This window comes from Musa acuminata, chromosome BXJ2-10 (assembly GCF_036884655.1).
Source record: "Musa acuminata AAA Group cultivar baxijiao chromosome BXJ2-10, Cavendish_Baxijiao_AAA, whole genome shotgun sequence".
NCBI classification, from domain to species: Eukaryota; Viridiplantae; Streptophyta; class Magnoliopsida; order Zingiberales; family Musaceae; genus Musa; species Musa acuminata.
Window position 1 is genome coordinate 30,333,933 of NC_088347.1, and position 18,540 is coordinate 30,352,472.

Here is an 18,540-nt window from a genome sequence, read left to right on the forward strand (position 1 = left end):
GGTTGCGATGAAGGGTTTAAATAGGGAGGCGGCTTCCATGAGCGGTTTGACATCGACCGTCAGATCTCGATGTACGCGATCTAATCACCGTCGATTCGTTCTCGTGACTAGAGGGAGTCCCCAGCGCCGCGGTTTTGACCAGATCCGCGTTCATACCGGACTGCCACAAACGAACTCGGTGCCGGTTCGACATATAACGGACATGCCGGTTTAATTAATATTTACAGACACTAATGGGCCGGCCTGAAGTCCATGGGCTTTAGATTAATGGTCTGATATGTTACCCGTCGTTACATTATCTAAAATGTTGATCACAAAGTTGTTTGATAGATAACCTTCCAATATCTCAGATTTTATTAACTTATCAGTACACCACTAAGCATCTAAAAGTACTTTAGAATGGATTTTTTTATTGTTTTGGGTATGAAAGTGTGGGAGTGGAAGAATATATAGGAGGGCATGGACCATATTATTTATTTCATAATGAGACTGATGTGGGATAAAGGAACATGAATTTATGACTCATCATTGGATCCATTTTGTGATTTTTTTATTAATTGGATTTATTTGACAACTATAAAATTTCAGTTTCTCTGGTTTTAACTTAAACATCAAATTTCTTTGAACAGAAAAATTAGGTTAGATTATCAAATATTGTACAGTGAACAACTTATTTTGCTTAGTCATTAATTCTTTTAGCAGGCTATTGTTTTTTGTTATGAATACATATACACAGAAGGCCCTTTAAGTGGCAAAATAATTTTAAATAACTATTCTAATTATATATTTTAAAACAATTAAATGTAACTTGTCCTTATTTATTCTTTTTACAAATAATATAACTTTTTTAAAAATAAAATAAATACCTTACATGAAAGTAAACATGGAGTTACCTTGAGAAAGCCTGTTCAAACTCCCAAGAAGTAGGACAAATTTGCAGACAACCAAACATACAGTTGGATGTCTGTTAATCCTGCAGTCAAAAAGATCAACAAGCAAGAAAGTGAATCATTGCAACAGCAGCAGCAGTAACAACCACCAAAACCTTGTGACAATTCTTTCCATGGTGAAGGATAGGAATGCATAGATATGGGACCAGGAAGAAGATGACCTTGATATATAATAAATGGATCAGCAGTCCTAGAGTGAGTTCTTAGTCATCATCCTGCATCTCTTGTTGAAATAGGAAACCCTGAAACCTCATGGGGTACTGTAACCACCAACAAATCAAAAGCTTTCACCATCAGAGCATATTACTGAGATGGAGGGGTGGAAAAGCCTGTTGTAAGGAAGAAAGAACAAAGACACACTGGACTTATACCAACTGGTCTTGTTCTCACAATCTATTATTGTACTGACATGGGTTTATACACCATGATTTTTTTTACACTTGGTTGATATAATCATTTTATGCCTACCCAATGCCTCCTGTTTGCCATGGAACTTATGACTGCATGTTAAATGAAACAATCCATGTCATGTGTTTCTGCATTTTAGCAATTAAGTCTTACTTACAATAAGGAACAGACTAGGACCAACTTAGATCTCAAGAGCATGCATGAAAGCAGCTGTAAGTCAAGGAAGAACTTTTATATAACTCAGTCTGATATGACTACAAAGAGCTCCAAAAAATAAGGGTTATGTAAAACTTTGTGCTTTCCTTGATGAAGGTGATTCTCTTGGAATTTTAAGGAAAAAATTTGCTAAAAGAAAGATCAGAATGGATGACCATCGTGCTCTTTTTCCCTTGAATAATGCCACCTGCATTGTGGTAGGCAAGCAGTAACACTTACTGACTTCTGAGATGCATGTCTGCAATGTACTGGTATCAGAATCTTCATTTCTTGAAGAGTGGAGTTCCAGATTGCTATGCACAATAGACAAAGGCATCTTGTGTTGTCTCTGGATGTTCATGCTTTTGCCTGATCTAACCAAGCCAGACAACAGAAAACAGCAGGCAAATATGTGGATCAGTGTGGCCTTTTGGAATCAATTGTCAATCTCAGAGAACTGCCTCCCTCTTCTGCAGAATGGCATGTTGACATGATCAAGATACAATTCTAAGGCTTTTTTCAAAAACCTCACTAGCTTGTAAGAATTGATAAAATTTGTAACGGTTCTCACTTCAGTCTTTTTTTTTGTTTTTCATTAAAAAAGAGAAACCTTGAACTTTCAACTACCAGTCCAAGCTTTAGATCCCAGTTGTTTGGTGAGCCAAAGCAGTGGGGATCTGACAGATACTTCACCAAACATTCATATAGTTGACTTGCTCTGACATGCCCAACGAAAGTGTCATCCTTGGCACAAGAGAAAGTAGAACACCAAAAAATTTACAAGGACTGATAACCAAGTAACTTTTGCTGTACAAACTTAAATATTTAAGGCATCATGCAGTGACTTGACACCTTCTGGGAGTTTCCACTCATCTGAAAGCTAAGACCGTATCAACCGCTGCCATGTTTAGATTTTGACTGGTCCTAACTTGAGCAGCTACATGTGGCTGCATGGATGTACACATCCTAACCCCTGTATATGGTGAAAAGGATATACTTTACCTTGTGTAACATATCGAGCTGAATCCACTCTGGCATCAGCATATTCGACAATAAAACCTGTCTATGGTGAAAAGGATATACTTTACCTCGTGTAACATACGGCGCTGAATCCACTCTGGCATCAGCATATTGGACAATAAAATGTACCAGTTTAGGAGCTGACTTTTAATTTCGAGTGTACGATACGCACCACCTCTTCCTCACTGCATCATGTCCAGTCCAAGCTTTTGCTAGTCTGCAATTGACCAAATGATAGCCCAAAATTTATTGGTTATGAAAGCATTGACAGATTGATCTAATGTTCTCATTCAGTCATAGATTAAGTACAATGTACTTGTGATTGCATACCCATGTGTATCAACAAGATCAGCTTGTTCCATATCTTGGATCAATATGATGCCTCCAAACTGAGATGGGTTCTGAGAATCATGTTGGGCTTAAGCTAGTTAAGTTAAGATTGGAGAAAGCATGTCGAGAATCCATGGTTCTTCTGTTTGAGACTTCAGAAAGGAGGCCACTGGCATTCTGAGGACCACAAAAGCACTAGCAGAGCCCTTTCTGGTGTCATTTTAGTCTCAGTGACGTGAAAGTAAACTAAACCTGTTTCTCCTCTTCAATAGCTTTAGATTCCTTAGTGCTCTCAATCCCCACTCCTGTCCTTTTCCTGTATCCATTGTTGTAGACATGCATGGGTGGAGGAGATCCCATCTATCTTTTTTTCCCCCCTTTTTCTTTATCAAGGAGATGACTAGCCATGGAAGTTCCCTAACACCCTTATCATGAAAAAGGAGCAAAAATCTGTCCCATCCTTCTTAGGACCACAAGATGCACTTGATCTCAGTCTTCAGTCAAGTAATTTCTTTTGAGATCCTCACCTGCAGAGTGGAATGGATTAGAATGAACTAAACATTTTGGTTTTCCAGCAATTGTTATCTAACAGTATCCAAGGATTGACCTGAATGATTGCATGTAGTGAATCATCTGAGACACACAAAAAAAGTACACTGCCTAATCTAGTAGATGATTGAAGCATCTCCAAGTATCAAACACATGGTGCGCGTCAGGATTGTCCCCCTTCCCAACAGAGCAAAAGAAGAAGAGGAGGAAGACAGAAAGCAAGGAAGAAAGCTTTCTCCTAAGCTAGAAGACAAGCTATATTTGTAGCGTTCAGTGGTCCACCCCCCAGGCCTTTCACCTCGTTCTCCGCATGAACCCTAGCACCGCGGCCCCCTTGCAAACCTGATCCTGGCAAGAGAGACGAAGTATCAGGTTGGAGCCGTTCGACCTTGTTTTCTGTGCCCGATTGGAGTCCATGTGCATTCATTCTTGCTCAGACTTCCTCCGTCCCCAACGAGGAAGAGTACTTTCTTCCAAGTAAGGTTTCAGCTCAAGAACTGTGTTCGCGAGTAGGTCTTTAACAGTCCCACGTTAATTGCACATATATATATATATATATATATATATATATATATATATATATATATGTATGTATGTATGTATATGTATGTATATATATATGTATATGTATATGTATATATACATATACATATACATATATATATGTATATGTATATGTATATGTATATGTATATATATATGTATATATATATATCAAAATTTGATCATCAATTCGAAGTGATGTGTTAAATTAGTTTTCAATTTATTGATTATTGGTAAGAGATTTTCATAGAACTCACGAATCTATTCTTTGTAGTGTTAATTTTATTAATCTCTTCAATTGTTATTTTCGATAGACTTTTCATCATCGTCAAAAACTAAAATGGCATGCCTAATAATTATTATTATATATTTCATTTATAAACTAATTCTAATATAAATTATATGAATAATTATATATATATATATATATATATATATATATATATATATATATATAATATGTTTTGTAAACTACAGGAGTGTTCAATTTGATTCAAACTGAATCATTAAGAACTGTCTCGAATCAAATTATTTTTTCGGCTCAATTTGATTAATGTAAGACAGTCTGAACCCGAATTAATTCAGATATACCTAATCGAACCAATTTAAAGCAGGTTAATCTGATTTGATTCACCGATTAACTGATTTATACTTTTTAATAATTAAATTTTATTTTTTCAAATGAATCGATTTAATTCAATTGAATTGAATCGAAATCTTAATCTAATTAAGTCGATATGATAAGATTTATAAAATTGAACTCATATCATTTGTAAAATTAGATATTTGGGTGGTTTGATTAATCAGTTTGAACTAATTAATACGGGCTTAGGATAGTAAATACAATTGGGCTAATATTTTTTAAATTAAGTTGGATTCAGTTCGATTCGATTTAAATTAGTAAACTGAATGAAAGAAAAATACTTCCGAAATAGAATTATTTATAATATTAAAATTAAACTATTAATGGATCGATTCAGTCCAGGTTCGGTTCAGATCCGGTTTAATTTGATGATTCGAATTGAATACCCTAGTAAACGGGATGCGATAGCCTACTTGTTTTGTCATGGCTCCTCCTCACCTAACTAACGCGGCCGTTTCACCGGTCGTCACCGTTAAGGGGAGAGGCTGTCCCACGCCACGTCCCCTTTAAATCCCCAAAACCCGTCGCCAAATCGGATCCGCTCACCGGCTTCCCGCCCCTCATCTCGTTTACTGCGATCGAGAGGGATGGGGAAGAATTCGAGGAAGTGCGGAGGCGTCGGGAAACGAGAGGTGAGGACGAGGGCGGCGCAAAAGCTGGCCCTCGCAGTGGCGGCCAGCCCCCAGAGCCCGAAGAGGGAGAAGGCGGTCGTTAGGGAAGAGCGCCAAATCTCGAACCTCGAGCTCCGGAACCGCAGCGTCATCCTCAAGCCTCGTATCGCGAGATCCACCGCAACTTCCGCTAGCCGTCGCCGTTCCTGCCCCGAACTCGGTCGCATCTTTCGGTGTCCCAGCGATGTTTCATGCGAGCCGGCGGTGCCGGCACGATCGGCGGAGGTGAGTGGGACCACGGTTTCAAGCTTCCTCGCTTCTTGCGAGGCTATAATTCTTACCTTTCTCTCCTTGCTTGGCCAGGAATTGGACGCTACGACGTTCTACAGCTGCAATGTCGAAAGGTTTGGCTTCAAAATTTTCCCTCTCGTCCTTCTCTTTTTTGCCGGTTTACCGCAATTCCCACTCCAAATTTAGGGGAGAGATGATGGCCTCCAATAACCCTGATGAGGGAGCAAGCGACCCGGAATCGGCAGCGGAGAGGGAGTCGCGCAGGAGACCGATGGTTGTGGCAACGCCGTCGGAGACTGAGCTCGAGGACTTCTTCGCGGCGGCGGAGATAGACCTGCGTCGGCGTTTCACGCAGAAGTAACTCTCTCGCCTCCCTCGGCTCCAACGTCGCGCATGTTAGCAACTCCCAGTCTAAATTCCTTATCCCGAGCCGATCTTGATCTGTTAGTGTGGGTTGTTCCGGCGTGTCGCAGGTACAACTTCGACGTCGTCGAGGACGTGCCCTTGGCCGGACGGTACGATTGGATTCCGTTAACCCCATGAAGAAGGACGAGGAGAACGAAACAAGAAGGAAATAGAAACTATTTCTTCTTTTCCTTCTCATCATCGACATCGTGATTAAAATCGTCCGCAGCTCCTGCGCTCACCATCTACCAGATCGTCTCGCCTCATCGCCTCGTGGGGACGAGCGGACGTAGGAAGGTAAAGTCACCGCGAAAGGTAGTAGTACTAAACTACTAATACAAAAATCCCCACATGATTTTCCACGTGGCATGCCCCTTTCCTTGTTGCAAAAGCTGAGGCGAGTATTTTATTCCGAAAATTTGGTAAAAGGAAATTTGCAGCCTTTTTCTTGCTCTCTTTTTTATTGAATAAGGATATTTTTATAATGTGATGGACGATCGACGAGTTGAGGTCAAGAAAAATATTAGGCATGATTATACACATCATTCAACTATTAATAGATTGTAAAATCTTATGTTGAACTCGATGGTATAATATATTGACTCCTCATATCAACTTTTACGTTGATATTATATATATATATATATATATATATATATATATATATATATATATATATATATATATATATAATCGACCTGTGAGACTAAGTCTATATCTTGGTTGGGATCACATCGCCAACCTAAAATCTGATATGTTAGATAGGTAAAAGTGAGATATCGAACAAATAAAAATGGTGTAACGTATCAACAATTACTTATGTGTCATTGTCTCCCATATCATATGGGTACATGACTATTAACCTAATCTTAATCATTTTGGATCCGTGATTTAGATTGAACAAATCAATCATCTCATTTGATTGATGTCAAAGTTTGAATAACAAAATTATTAATACAAGCTCAACAAAACTAATAGTTATTCAGTGGTGACACAGGGAAAAAAAAAATATTTGGCGACTTTAACAAGTGTTCAAGCGATCAAATTCTGAGATAGCTGAAATAAGACAGGTGCCATTACAACTCTATGTATTAGGAAACTAAAAATACAACTCTTTGTTCATCATGTTCTTATTTGCGATTGGGTGTGGATTCTATGTATTGATCGAGCCACCGAACACGAAGCAAGTGTCTGGACTCTGGCTCGACGAGAGCGAGGCTTTGGTGAATGGTTTCTCGATGATGACAAATTATCATACGGGCATGGCTCAAATTTCATTCTGTTATCGTTTGAAAAAAAAAAAAAAGACACCTTTCTTACCTTCCTCAAATCAAGTGATAACTCGATAATCTTTTCGGTATTTCCAAACTGTTGTGTTCTTAGATTAACATTACAATAAATTATAATACATCGATTGAAACATGAGGTGTGATAGGGCGTATTTTGGCCGTATGTGTACCACCGACAGACGCTGTAGATCGATGCGATACCGTACGCCTCCAGAACCGCTGGGTGCACGCCATGTCAAGCTCCAATGGTGCGACTTTGCAGCTTGGCCACCCCAAGAGCTGGGGGCAGTGTCGTCTGACGCCGCTCAAGCACCCCGAAGACGCCATCTCATCAAAGAGGTTGTTCAGCCCTTAGAGCCAGTGGCCATATCGGACCATGGCCCGACCAATTCCCGCACGTAGGTATAAATACCCCCGACATGATCCAGGAGGCAGAGGAGGAAAAAATAAGATAAAAACCAATTTAACTTGCTTGTCGGAGGCCAAAGTCGGGACACACCCGACGAAGGCCCTTTTGCAATGAGGTGGTCGTCATCAAGCCGCAGGCGACCCAATGGCTCGGATCCGACAAGTGCCAATCTCATCTCCCGTTCCAAAGAGGAGCTCGCGTGGTGCGGAAGGTCGCCTTCTATCCTAAGGACGAGCGGACACGTCTTCCCACAAACGAAGCTCGGGGTCGACCGACCTCGGAAAGATAACCCTCGCATTCCCATCAAAAGTTTTCGACGTCGGCACGTGAGTCTAACCATGTTGACTCATCAGTCACGGTACCTTTGTTTCTCAACAAGATGAAAATATGATTTTTTCCCCAGTTATGTGGTACCAAATCAATTTGAACCAGAAGAAAAATGGATTGGATTAAAGTTTAAGCTAGATTTCATCTACCGCTATTCTTAAAAGTATTATTATCTTATTATTATTTTTTAAGTCAAATTGAAATAGAAATTTAGATGCTTTGTTTTGCAAATTTTCGGATATCATTTTGAAAAGTGTCCATAGTCATGTTTATAGTTAATTATTGTGTTTCAAGAATGAGTTAGTATACATCAAACTAGTTATTATTTTATTTAAAATCATATATTTATAGTAGAAAGTTCAAATTTTTATTGGATGCATTAAAGAAATCAAATACATAAATTTTAAGAAATAAATGACTAGTTTATGATAATTATTTAAGATCAGGATCTAATTATGGTTCTTATAATTATAAGGATCTGCTTATAGTTGAGGTGTAATATTTTTGGAATTTAAATGGATATAGAACATCAGATAAGAATTAGGTTCAGGAATTAGTCTGCAAAAGTACTCGTGGTTGCGGTTCTCACAAGCGGGTGCGTACGCGACTCGGTTCGAGGATTCATCGATTCGGATTCAAACTCGGAGTTGTCCGGTCGACTCTAACCCGGTTCACGCGCTGCTGAAGAACAGACAGGTTTGTTCGAACTGAAATCGAAGGGACTCGCGGTCGATTCCGTTCGGTTCGGTTCGGTTCGGTTCGTATCCGGCCGTGGAGGTTCGGTCCGTTGGAATCGGAAGGCAATTGAGTGGACCCCAAGTAGTCCAGCGGAGGGCATCCGCCGCCCAAAATCGCGCGGGAAAACCATGAGGATATCATCTCGGTTCGCAAAAAGCCCTTTTTTGATACTAATCCCTCTTATCGAATCAACTGGTGTCACGAGCCCGCGCCGACGCCGCTCTCCCTCCATCGCGCTCTCTGCCGGTACAATCTCTCCTCCCTCTCTCTGCCCCTGTTTCTCTCTTCTTGGGACCTCGGTCTGGTGGCAGCGGGGCCGCCGGAGCGTGCTTTCCCGACCGGCGCTAGCCCACAGGCGGGGTTTTGGGTCCCCAAGTGGCCACACCCCTTTCTTTCTCCTTCGCCCCCTTTCCATTTCTTTCTTTCTGTTTCATGTGCGGGACGAGGATGTGTCAAATTCTCTCTTTTGTCGTTATTTTGCCTCTCAATTTCTGTAGCTATATTATGGGCTGTTGATTCTTTTCTAGTGGTGTTGATCTACAAAGTTTTAGTTTAGATTCTGCTTGCACTCGGTTTGAGTTATGTTCTAACTTATTATAGGTACATTAGCTATATACTGAATTTTACTTACGGATGCATAAGCATTATACTTTAGCGAATGATATGCTTAATACAGAATTTTCACAATATAATCAGGGAAAATATTGAAAAGTGATATTGTGGTGCTTCTCCAGTTCCCACTCTGATCGGAATTGACTCTTCAGGATATAATCTTAGGATCTTATGCACTGTCTTAGGATCTAATAGTGCAAGATGCTATGCATACATATTCTGAAAATGTAAGCTATTTTTTTGTTGTAATCACCGATGATTTTTTCTCCCTTGTTATCATGAACAATGTGTTACTTTATTTAAATTATTAACTTTTTTTGTTTGTTTAGTATGGCAAAGGAAATGATTAAAATCATTTTTTTTAATCATGTGGACAAGTTAAAAATTTTGTCAATCAATTTAATTATAAAATTGTTTATTTTCTAATGAGCAATGTGAGCATTAGAAAGTAAATAGTTCAAATTCTATTTTTGTGTGCGTACCCTAAGAAATAAATATTATAATTCTATTTTTGTATGTGAATATAAAATAAAAAAAAATAAAAAAATAAAAATATTAAATTATTGATTACATTTTGTGGAGAGTTCATCTTCTCTTATATAATGGGGGCTCCTTCATTCCTCATCAAACCTATAGTGGGAGGATTAAGTAGAGGATTTTCGATAGGATCTTTTATTTTTTTGTTATCAACTTTTATTCATATTTTAAAATCATTAATATCAGAATTATTATAATTTGTATGATGCATAATAATATTTTATTTTAAAATTTTATAATTAATAAATAATGATCATGAATTATTATGTTAGAATGATTAGCTAATTTAATAATAGTTCTAATTCTTTTAATTATACATTTATTTTTCAAGAAATTATGTACGAATTTTTATGCTTTAATTAGTTTTAAATTTGAAATCATGAATCTAAATTAGTTAGTTTATGAAAAAGAATGGATTTGAGGTTAATTATTATTTTATAATATTTTAAAATAATATAATCTAATTTAATAAAAAGAGTTAAATTGGGGTTTGACTTGAGTTAAGTTGGGGTTTGACTTAAGTTAAGTTGATTGGCCATATCAGTTAATGTGGCCACTGGCTAGGCATGACCTAGCTTGTGTGGCTAGATATAGTCCAACCTATACGGTAATGCATGACCCAACTTATATGATCAAATACAATCCAACTTATATGGCTAGGTATGATTCAACTCATGTGGTTAGACACGACCCAGCCCATGTTGCCAGATATAACCTATGTGACCAGGCATAACTCAACCCATGTGGCCAAGTATGGTCAATAGTTTTGCATAACTCAACTCATGTGGCCAGGTTTAACTCAACTCATATAGTTAGGTGTAACTTAGCCTATGTGGTCAGGCATGATCCAACCCATATGGCCAAGTTTAGTTCATCCCATGTGGTTAGACATGACTCAGTTTGTGTAGCTAGGTATAGCACGACCTATGTGGCTAAGCATGATTCAACTTATGTGGCTAGGTATGACCCAACCCATATGACCAAGTACAACCTAGCACATGTGGTCAAGCATGACCCAACCCATGTAGCTAAGTACGACGTAACTCATATATCCAAGCGTGACTTAACTCATGTGGCCAAGCACGTCTCAACACATGTGGACGGGTATATCCTAACTCATGTGGTTAGGTATGACCTAACTCATGTGGCTAGGCATGACCTAACCCACGAGCCAAGCGTAACTCAGTTTAGTGGTAAGGCTCAACCAAACTCGTGAATGAGGCTTAGCTCAACTTGTGAAGCTAGGCTCGCCTAGCTATGCAATTGGCGCTAGAAATGTTGTCGCTCCTTTATTCAGCCCATTGTACCTCAACTTAATTTATTATTTGGGACAGATATATGTGACGCACGTGATCCATCCAAGATTTAGATAGGTTAGTTTGGTTTAGGCTAGCACTATCCGATATAGTTCAATTTTCTCTCTTTATTGGTTTGAGCTCGTTAGTTGATTGAATCAGGTAGGTTTGATCGGTTGAAGCCAGTTTAGGGTGATTCCTAACCAACTTGATTGGTTTAAGTTTATTTGACTTAATTGAAATCAATCAAATCTAATTAAACCAATTTATATAAGGATTTGAGATTAGTTCTACTAAGTCCTAATTGAATTAAATTTGATTCAAATCAATTGGGCTATTTTGATTAGGGTTTTGATTGATTAAAGATTATTGAAAGATTGATGCCTCATGTCTTTATGATTTGATGAACTTAAGTCTTATTTAAAAATATTTTTTTAAAAATTATTAGTGATTTTCTCTTTATTTTTTTAGATTAAATTGATAATATTGATGTGATTGTTACCATGTAGTATATGTTAATATGTTGAGTGATCCATGTTGGAAGTGCAACTCATGAAAAGAGCTACAGATTTATCATAGCGCACAACCACCAATGGACATAATCTAGTAGGTTATACATCAAGCATTATACATCATAATATTTTATCATACTACTTCATGGATGCATATATGAATGAATGGATGAATGATCATGGTTGACTATGAATCACTGTCGAGAGCAGATAGTGCGATTTCTTTAGGGGGTTAGTAGGTCGTTAGACGTGATGGTTATATGATTATTTCATTTGTCATTGAGAGGAACGTGTTCTCACTTAGGTGGGTGAGAGATATCACTCAATTTGTCGTTGGGAGGAATCCATCCAGTAGAGTAAGTCTCTCCCTTCGCTATTGGGAGAGTGCATCATCGGGTGTGATGCACGCTTTTGTTATCTGATTGTAATGTATGTCATTGAGATATGTTGCATGTAACTGATGTATGATTTTGTTTACTGCATAAGAGTTATTATTGTTTTTCTGAAACATGAGTTTTATAATGAATTGATTTGTATCATTTGATATTAAATTATTAACATTTGTATATATTTCACGTGTATTGAGGATTAATTTTATGATTTTTAAAATGTTCTTACCAGCATGTGTGGTTATTGATGCATTTTTATCATATATTTGTTTTCAGACTAACATATTATTTTTGCAATAAATCTAAGGCTTGGGTGGAGGAGATTTTTTTATCACTTGTGATCATACTAAGAAGATGTGATTCTTTTTTTTCAGTTAAAAAAAAATAGTGTTGTAAAGCAAATGATTCAAATTCAAAGATAAAAAAAGGTCTTCTGTAAATTATGAACTATGAAATAATAATTTATTTATTTTTATAAAATTGGAATGTGACATTTGTGCTATGGACAATATTTCTATTATTAGTGTTGTGCTATGGATAATATTTCTATTAATAGTGTTAGGCCTAGTGTGCTTTATTATTTTGTGAACGAAAGTAGTAAAGCAAGCAAACTTGTTCATGGTTCTTTTTTTCCTTTACGTCCATCTAAACAATTATGTTCTCTTCTGTTCTCAGGAAACAAACTTTGAGAGACGAATTTCCAAATATAAAAACAAGAGAAGCTGTTCCTTGAACTCAATCTTGAAAGCAATTTATTGAGAATACATTCAAATGAAGATTAGACTCTAAAGAAACAACGATTGCTGGAGAAGACGTAGGACAAGTTGAGATGGACCTGAGAGTTGGTGAGGAGGTTCCTATGGAGGAGGATGATGAGTTTACGCTTTCAAGAAATTACTTCCTTGCTAAAGAGGGTTCCACTTCCAGGAAGAAATCTGCTCGAAAGCTTTCCGACATCGATCTTGTTGACGAACAGGTTCTGATACAACTCATATGATATAATAGAGTATTTGTTCCATTTTTGTTATCCTGTCCTTGTATTGTTGGTGTTTGCTATGGATGTTTCGAGACCTAGGGTAATATGGTAGTATTAATGGATTATAATTGTTTTCCCAAAAAGGAAGCTATTGGATGGAAGGGAAAATTTTCTTTAAGAAAATCTTTATTTAGTGGCCATTGAACTATCATGGTGAGCGCTTCAACCTTTAGGTGAAAGCATGATTCACTTATCTTTTATCTAATGTCTATTTGTTGATAGTAGATTGATTAAAGTAGTCTTTTACTGATGCACCAGTGTCATTGGTCATGTTCTCATTCTTTCTGGTTTATCTTTTTTTGTAAATTTTCATGAATGCATCTCGTATTTTGAAGCTTTGTACAGCAGCGTTGAATCTTTTATTCTAACTGCAGCAATTCCTTTTTATCTTAGGTCCTTCGAATGGCAGTCTCTGCTATTAAACCAAAGCATGAGAAAGAAATAGAATCTTTGCTTAAAAGCTATAAGGATCTGTACTCTAAGTGGCTTTTCGAGTTGAGGTATGTATACATGCTTTTGTAGATTTTGATGATTCTGGGTGGAAGTTCTCAAGACTTAAGGGTATCAGTGACTCACTACATTCTGATTACAGAAACCTTAAGAACTAAGCTTATCCAGAGTTCATCAAGTTGTCATAGAATAAACCAAATTGCTTCATTTTGTGTTCAATAGCCTGTCACACTATTGGAGTAGCAATTTATATTAGAAACATGTATCTTGTTGCAGGTGTGGTTTCGGCCTCTTAATGTATGGGTTTGGTTCTAAAAAGATCTTGCTTGAGGATTTTGCTTCGACGACACTAACTGATTATGGAGTAGTTGTAATCAATGGCTATCTTCCATCAGTCAACATTAAACAAGTACCATTTTTAACAATTATCGTACAATTATTCTTTGCAGCTTTCATGACTTTTGTTTGACATATTTTGTTAGTTTTAATCGGCAAAATAGGCACTACATAGTACATACTATATATTTTGTTGGCCTTTGGTTGTCATCTGAATTCTTAAAATTTCCTATAGATTGAGAGAATGGTTGTAAGTTTCCACTAATTTTCCGTTAGGGTCAAATGACATAATAGCCCAGAGCAATGTCCTCAAAAAAAAAAAATCTCTAAGAAGGAAGGTTTGCGGTGCCTCAATTATTTTTACTTGCATCTGGATTCATCCTATAGTTTGTTATGTTCATAAAATCTTACTAGAAGAAGGCAACCACCATCTACAAGCCAACCTGTGGGTTTAGTGATGTCACCAGGAAGTACTGATACCTAGCTGCACATCTAGAGTCCTACTTGTTGTAATTGATACATGTGGTACTCGATACCTAGCTGCAGATCTAGTCACCAGGAAGTGCTCCTGAGAACAAGTCAGTCAGTTTCATTGTTATAATTGATACGGGTTGTTGTCACATCAGGATTGTGCATTTTGAATTCATAATTTCTTTTTTTGTTGGTATGTTCTGTCAGAAGTTGTTGGATTTAGTAGTTTAGATCCTAGAAACTACTCCATAAGTGATTAGATTTTAGCATGTACATCTTTCATTTGAATGAATCTTTTGTTGAAGGTTGTGATAACTCTAGCTGAAGTCCTCTCGGACCAGTTAAAACACAAGAGGAAGAATTCTACAGGAAGCAAATCCAGAACCCAACAACCTTTTAGTTCCCAGTCCATAGAAGATCTTCTTTCCTTTCTGAATCTGCAACTTCCTGATGACAATGACTGCTTCATATGTGTGGTCATTCACAATATCGATGGGCCTTCATTGCGAGATTCCGAGTCGCAACAGTATCTTGCACGAATAGCAAGCTGCTCTCTCGTTCGTATGGTTGCATCCGTTGACCATGTGAATGCCCCTCTTTGTAAGTTTTGATTGACCTAGCAATTTCTGTTTTCTCCTAATGCACATTTCTGAGTTTTTCCCCCCCCTTTAAATTTAGCTTGAAACTCTTATACGTCGGAATTATTCACATGTTCTTAATTTTGTTCATATAAACGGAAGTCGGAAGATACTCCAATTTATGCATGCAGTTTCTTCTTTCCGAAGTCTTCTGCTTAAAAGTTCTTATGTTTTCTCATGTTTGCTTGATTTGCTTATAGTGTGGGACAAGAAGATGGTTCATACTCAATTCAACTGGTGCTGGTATCACGTCCCAACCTTTGCGCCCTACAAGTTCGAAGGAAGTTTTTTCCCATTAGTTCTTGCTAACTGTGGCAACTCCCAGACTACAAAGACTGCTTTGGTTGTCCTACAAAGTTTGACACCCAATGCACAGAGTGTGTTCAAAATTCTTGCAGAATACCAGTTGGCCCATGAAAAAGAAGGCAAGTCGCAAAAGCATCATATTCTCGGGTTTATCTGCAGGTGATCTTGACATGTTTCATCTCTCATGTTTCTTTCCAGGCATGCCTATTAACGCCTTGTACACCAAATGCCGTGAGCGCTTCCTTGTCAGCAACCAAGTGACTTTGAATTCCCATCTGACAGAGTTCAAAGATCACGAGTTAGTGAAGGTGGGAAGGCACGCAGATGGCCAAGACTGCCTTCACATTCCTCTTCCTTGTGAGGCACTCGGGCAGCTGTTGCAAGAACTGGGATAAGCTGGTTTCTTTTGGCTAATTGTTTCCCCCAACCTCATAGTGTCTGTCGTTCCATCTTTGAGCTTAAAGTTCTGATTCTTCAGGTTTTCCAGTTGCTTTATAAATTATCAGGAATTTGAGCATGTAAATTTGACAATTATTGACTAGGAAATGGTTGCTCATACAATCTAATCATTCAATCACACAGTTACTCATGAAGTATTAGCTAATTATTACTATAGTAAAATGGAAAATAACCTTCAGCATGGAATGCAGTATAGCTGATGTTATTTTAATGGGCATTGATGACATTCTCAACAGCTGTGCATGTGTTGTGTCGGATGGAAGATGGTGGGGGCTGCAAAGAAACAAATAATGAACTAAGAAAAAAATCCCTCGATCTCATTCTGGTCAACACGACGACCGACGTCGCCTTCGTTTGGCGTTCGCACGTTCCGCCGCGGTGACAATCGACGGTGGATACGTTGGCAAAGTGGCGTTGAGGTGATGCGAGATCTGATCTCTGTCTGTGACCGTGAGGTCGCGCTCGCAGGATATTAAAAATGTGTTCTTTTTGGGTTTTTCTTGGTCTTATTTATTAGATTATGTAGTTTTATTTAATTAAATAAAATATATTACAGTTTTGATTGAATTTTGTTGGAAATATTGGTCAATAAAAAAAATAAATTATGACATTAATTTTTATTAGGGATTACCTTAATAAAAAATAGTCTCTTGATTATTTATTAGTCACTCAGATAAATTATAAATATATTCTTATCTTTCCTTAATTTCTATATGGTTACTTATAATAGTCAGGAGAAGATAAATCTAGTTCTCTTTGTATATCACTTCCTTTGGATTCAAATCGATGATATGTTTGTAATCATAAAAAAGATATTCTAAATGATATCAAAAAATATACATCCTAAATCTAATCAATTGTTATTTAATTTTAATTCTAACATTAAATTTTTTTTATAATGGCATAATTAAAGTTTTTATACTTATAATTATTATTAGAGTCTATTTTGTAATCAAATGCCCCGTATCATAAAAGTATTAGATCTGTTTTGTGTTATCACCTTTTGCTCATAAAGAGTGATCTAATATATTTTATATCTTAGTCATCTTCTGGTAAGCGATCAAGGTTTTTCGCTCATGTGGGTGAAATTGTGTACGAAAGATTGATGCTTAATCTGGGTTGATGGGCTATGTCAACAGCATTATGAAGGTCAATGGCTTACCTTGATTACTAGTCTTATCATGGGTTATGATTGTGCTAGCAACAATGCTGCATGCAACGACTACATAAGCCATAGCAATGCTACGTGCGGTGGCACAAGAGGGCGACGATGTTTAGTGTTCCATGGTAGGTAATCATTGGTGAGCGGTCACTTGTGTTGTTCGATGACTTGCTATCAATGATGGAACAACATAGGGTGATAGCCTGCTTTATCATTGACCCTTGTGGGCAACAAACTATTATTGGTGGTGTTGTAGGGAGTCCTGATGATGAGACTCTGGCCGCTAGCATTGATGTGGGCTAGTTCTAGTAGTGACTAAGGGTGATGGTAGTGTCTTGGCATGAGGCGCTATGATGAGGAGTCATATGATTATCGTAGGGTTGCTCTCAAAGTGGTAATAAAGACTTGGGTAATAGCGATGTTGTGATAACATTATTAAGGGTGATTGTCGCATGAGGTTATGGCGCGCTACGACAGGAAGGATTACTGCTGAGTATTATCATAGCAATGAGATTTAGTGATAATAGTATCGCGGGAGGCCACAGGATGTCATGGTGAGATAAGAGGCATCATGACAAGAAAGTGTTGTCACGAACGACATGTCATAACAGTGGTCATCAACATCAATTTAATGGTAGTTAAACCCCAATACGGGTGTCACAAATGAGGTGCGTAGGGGGATGGTTTCTTATAGAAATGTGTTTGTTCACGATAGTGTTGTCGGAGATCACAAGGCTTAGAACATTGGTTTGAGTGTTGCTCACAAATAATAACCCAACGTTGGTTCGACATACGCAATCGACTATGCAACACCTCACATGACATCAAAAAGCTTCTTGGGCAGTGGTGATTTGGGTACTACTCTCAGTGGCGACACAAAGGGCGGCCACGAGGCACTTTGATGCAATGTGCAAGGCGGATTGTGCTGTGACATATGACTACATATATCTAATTCATATAACTTATTAAAATTTTATCATCTTTATTGATAACTTATCGAAATATGACTATATATATATCTAATTCATATAATGTTTTAAGCTCTTGACACCATTATATGTATATAAATAAATTTGAGAGATAATTAGATAAAATGATTAAAAGTTATTAAATAAGGGTGAATTTTATGGATGAAAATTAGGATTTTAATCATTTTGCTAGATTCCTATAGAATAGTGAATTGGTGGGGGTGATAATATTGAAATCTAATATTGGGGAGATATAGATTGATGCTCCCTTTATGATTTGATTATGGTAAATAATAAAATAATATTGATAAACTCTTACATAACATTAATATAACATTAAAAATCTTAAAGAAAATTAAGACATGTCATTTTTTATGATTATATGATGTATGCATAGAAACTAAATTATGACATAGATATTAAGATGATCCCTTATTATTTTCACAAGTTATAAAAAAAAATAATTCTGAAAAATGATGTGATACAATGAAAGAAGAGTTAAAACTAATGGACCAAAGTGATGTCTAAAAAATTATCAAGTTGTCTAATGATTATAAAAGAGTTATTTATAAAATGATATTTAAGACTAAACATGACTCAAAGAGTAATGAATGAGAATCTAGATAAAAAAATTTAATATGAAAAAAATCTAAAGGATAGT

General features: G+C 37.2%; 2 protein-coding genes across 2 annotated transcripts; both read left to right on the forward strand.

Moving 5' to 3' along the window:
- The first annotated feature begins 5,111 nt into the window (after positions 1–5,111).
- Positions 5,112–6,363, forward strand: LOC135624429 (cyclin-dependent kinase inhibitor 7-like). The gene is made up of 4 exons (XM_065128026.1): positions 5,112–5,534; positions 5,613–5,653; positions 5,727–5,897; positions 6,014–6,363. The coding sequence occupies exons 1-4, from the start codon at positions 5,226–5,228 to the stop codon at positions 6,081–6,083; spliced, it is 591 nt and encodes a 196-aa protein (XP_064984098.1). The 5' UTR covers positions 5,112–5,225; the 3' UTR covers positions 6,084–6,363.
- A 2,522-nt stretch (positions 6,364–8,885) lies between these two features.
- On the forward strand, positions 8,886–15,831 carry LOC135624285 (origin of replication complex subunit 2-like). Its single transcript, XM_065127728.1, has 7 exons — positions 8,886–8,954; positions 12,729–13,029; positions 13,483–13,589; positions 13,816–13,948; positions 14,652–14,946; positions 15,185–15,409; positions 15,489–15,831. Exons 2-7 carry the CDS (start codon positions 12,883–12,885, stop codon positions 15,683–15,685), a joined length of 1,104 nt encoding a protein of 367 aa, XP_064983800.1. The 5' UTR covers positions 8,886–8,954; positions 12,729–12,882; the 3' UTR covers positions 15,686–15,831.
- The last annotated feature ends 2,709 nt before the right edge of the window (positions 15,832–18,540 follow it).

Bases quoted from the DNA above. Each gene is read 5' to 3' on its own strand.
- LOC135624285 (XM_065127728.1), top strand. From the start codon at position 12,883: ATGGACCTGAGAGTTGGTGAGGAGGTTCCTATGGAGGAGGATGATGAG. The intron at 13,030-13,482 runs GTTCTGATACAA...TTTTTATCTTAG, and splicing joins TCGATCTTGTTGACGAACAG to GTCCTTCGAATGGCAGTCTC. The intron at 13,590-13,815 runs GTATGTATACAT...ATCTTGTTGCAG, and splicing joins AAGTGGCTTTTCGAGTTGAG to GTGTGGTTTCGGCCTCTTAA.
- LOC135624429 (XM_065128026.1), top strand. From the start codon at position 5,226: ATGGGGAAGAATTCGAGGAAGTGCGGAGGCGTCGGGAAACGAGAGGTG. The intron at 5,654-5,726 runs GTTTGGCTTCAA...CTCCAAATTTAG, and splicing joins TACAGCTGCAATGTCGAAAG to GGGAGAGATGATGGCCTCCA. The intron at 5,898-6,013 runs GTAACTCTCTCG...GGCGTGTCGCAG, and splicing joins CGTCGGCGTTTCACGCAGAA to GTACAACTTCGACGTCGTCG.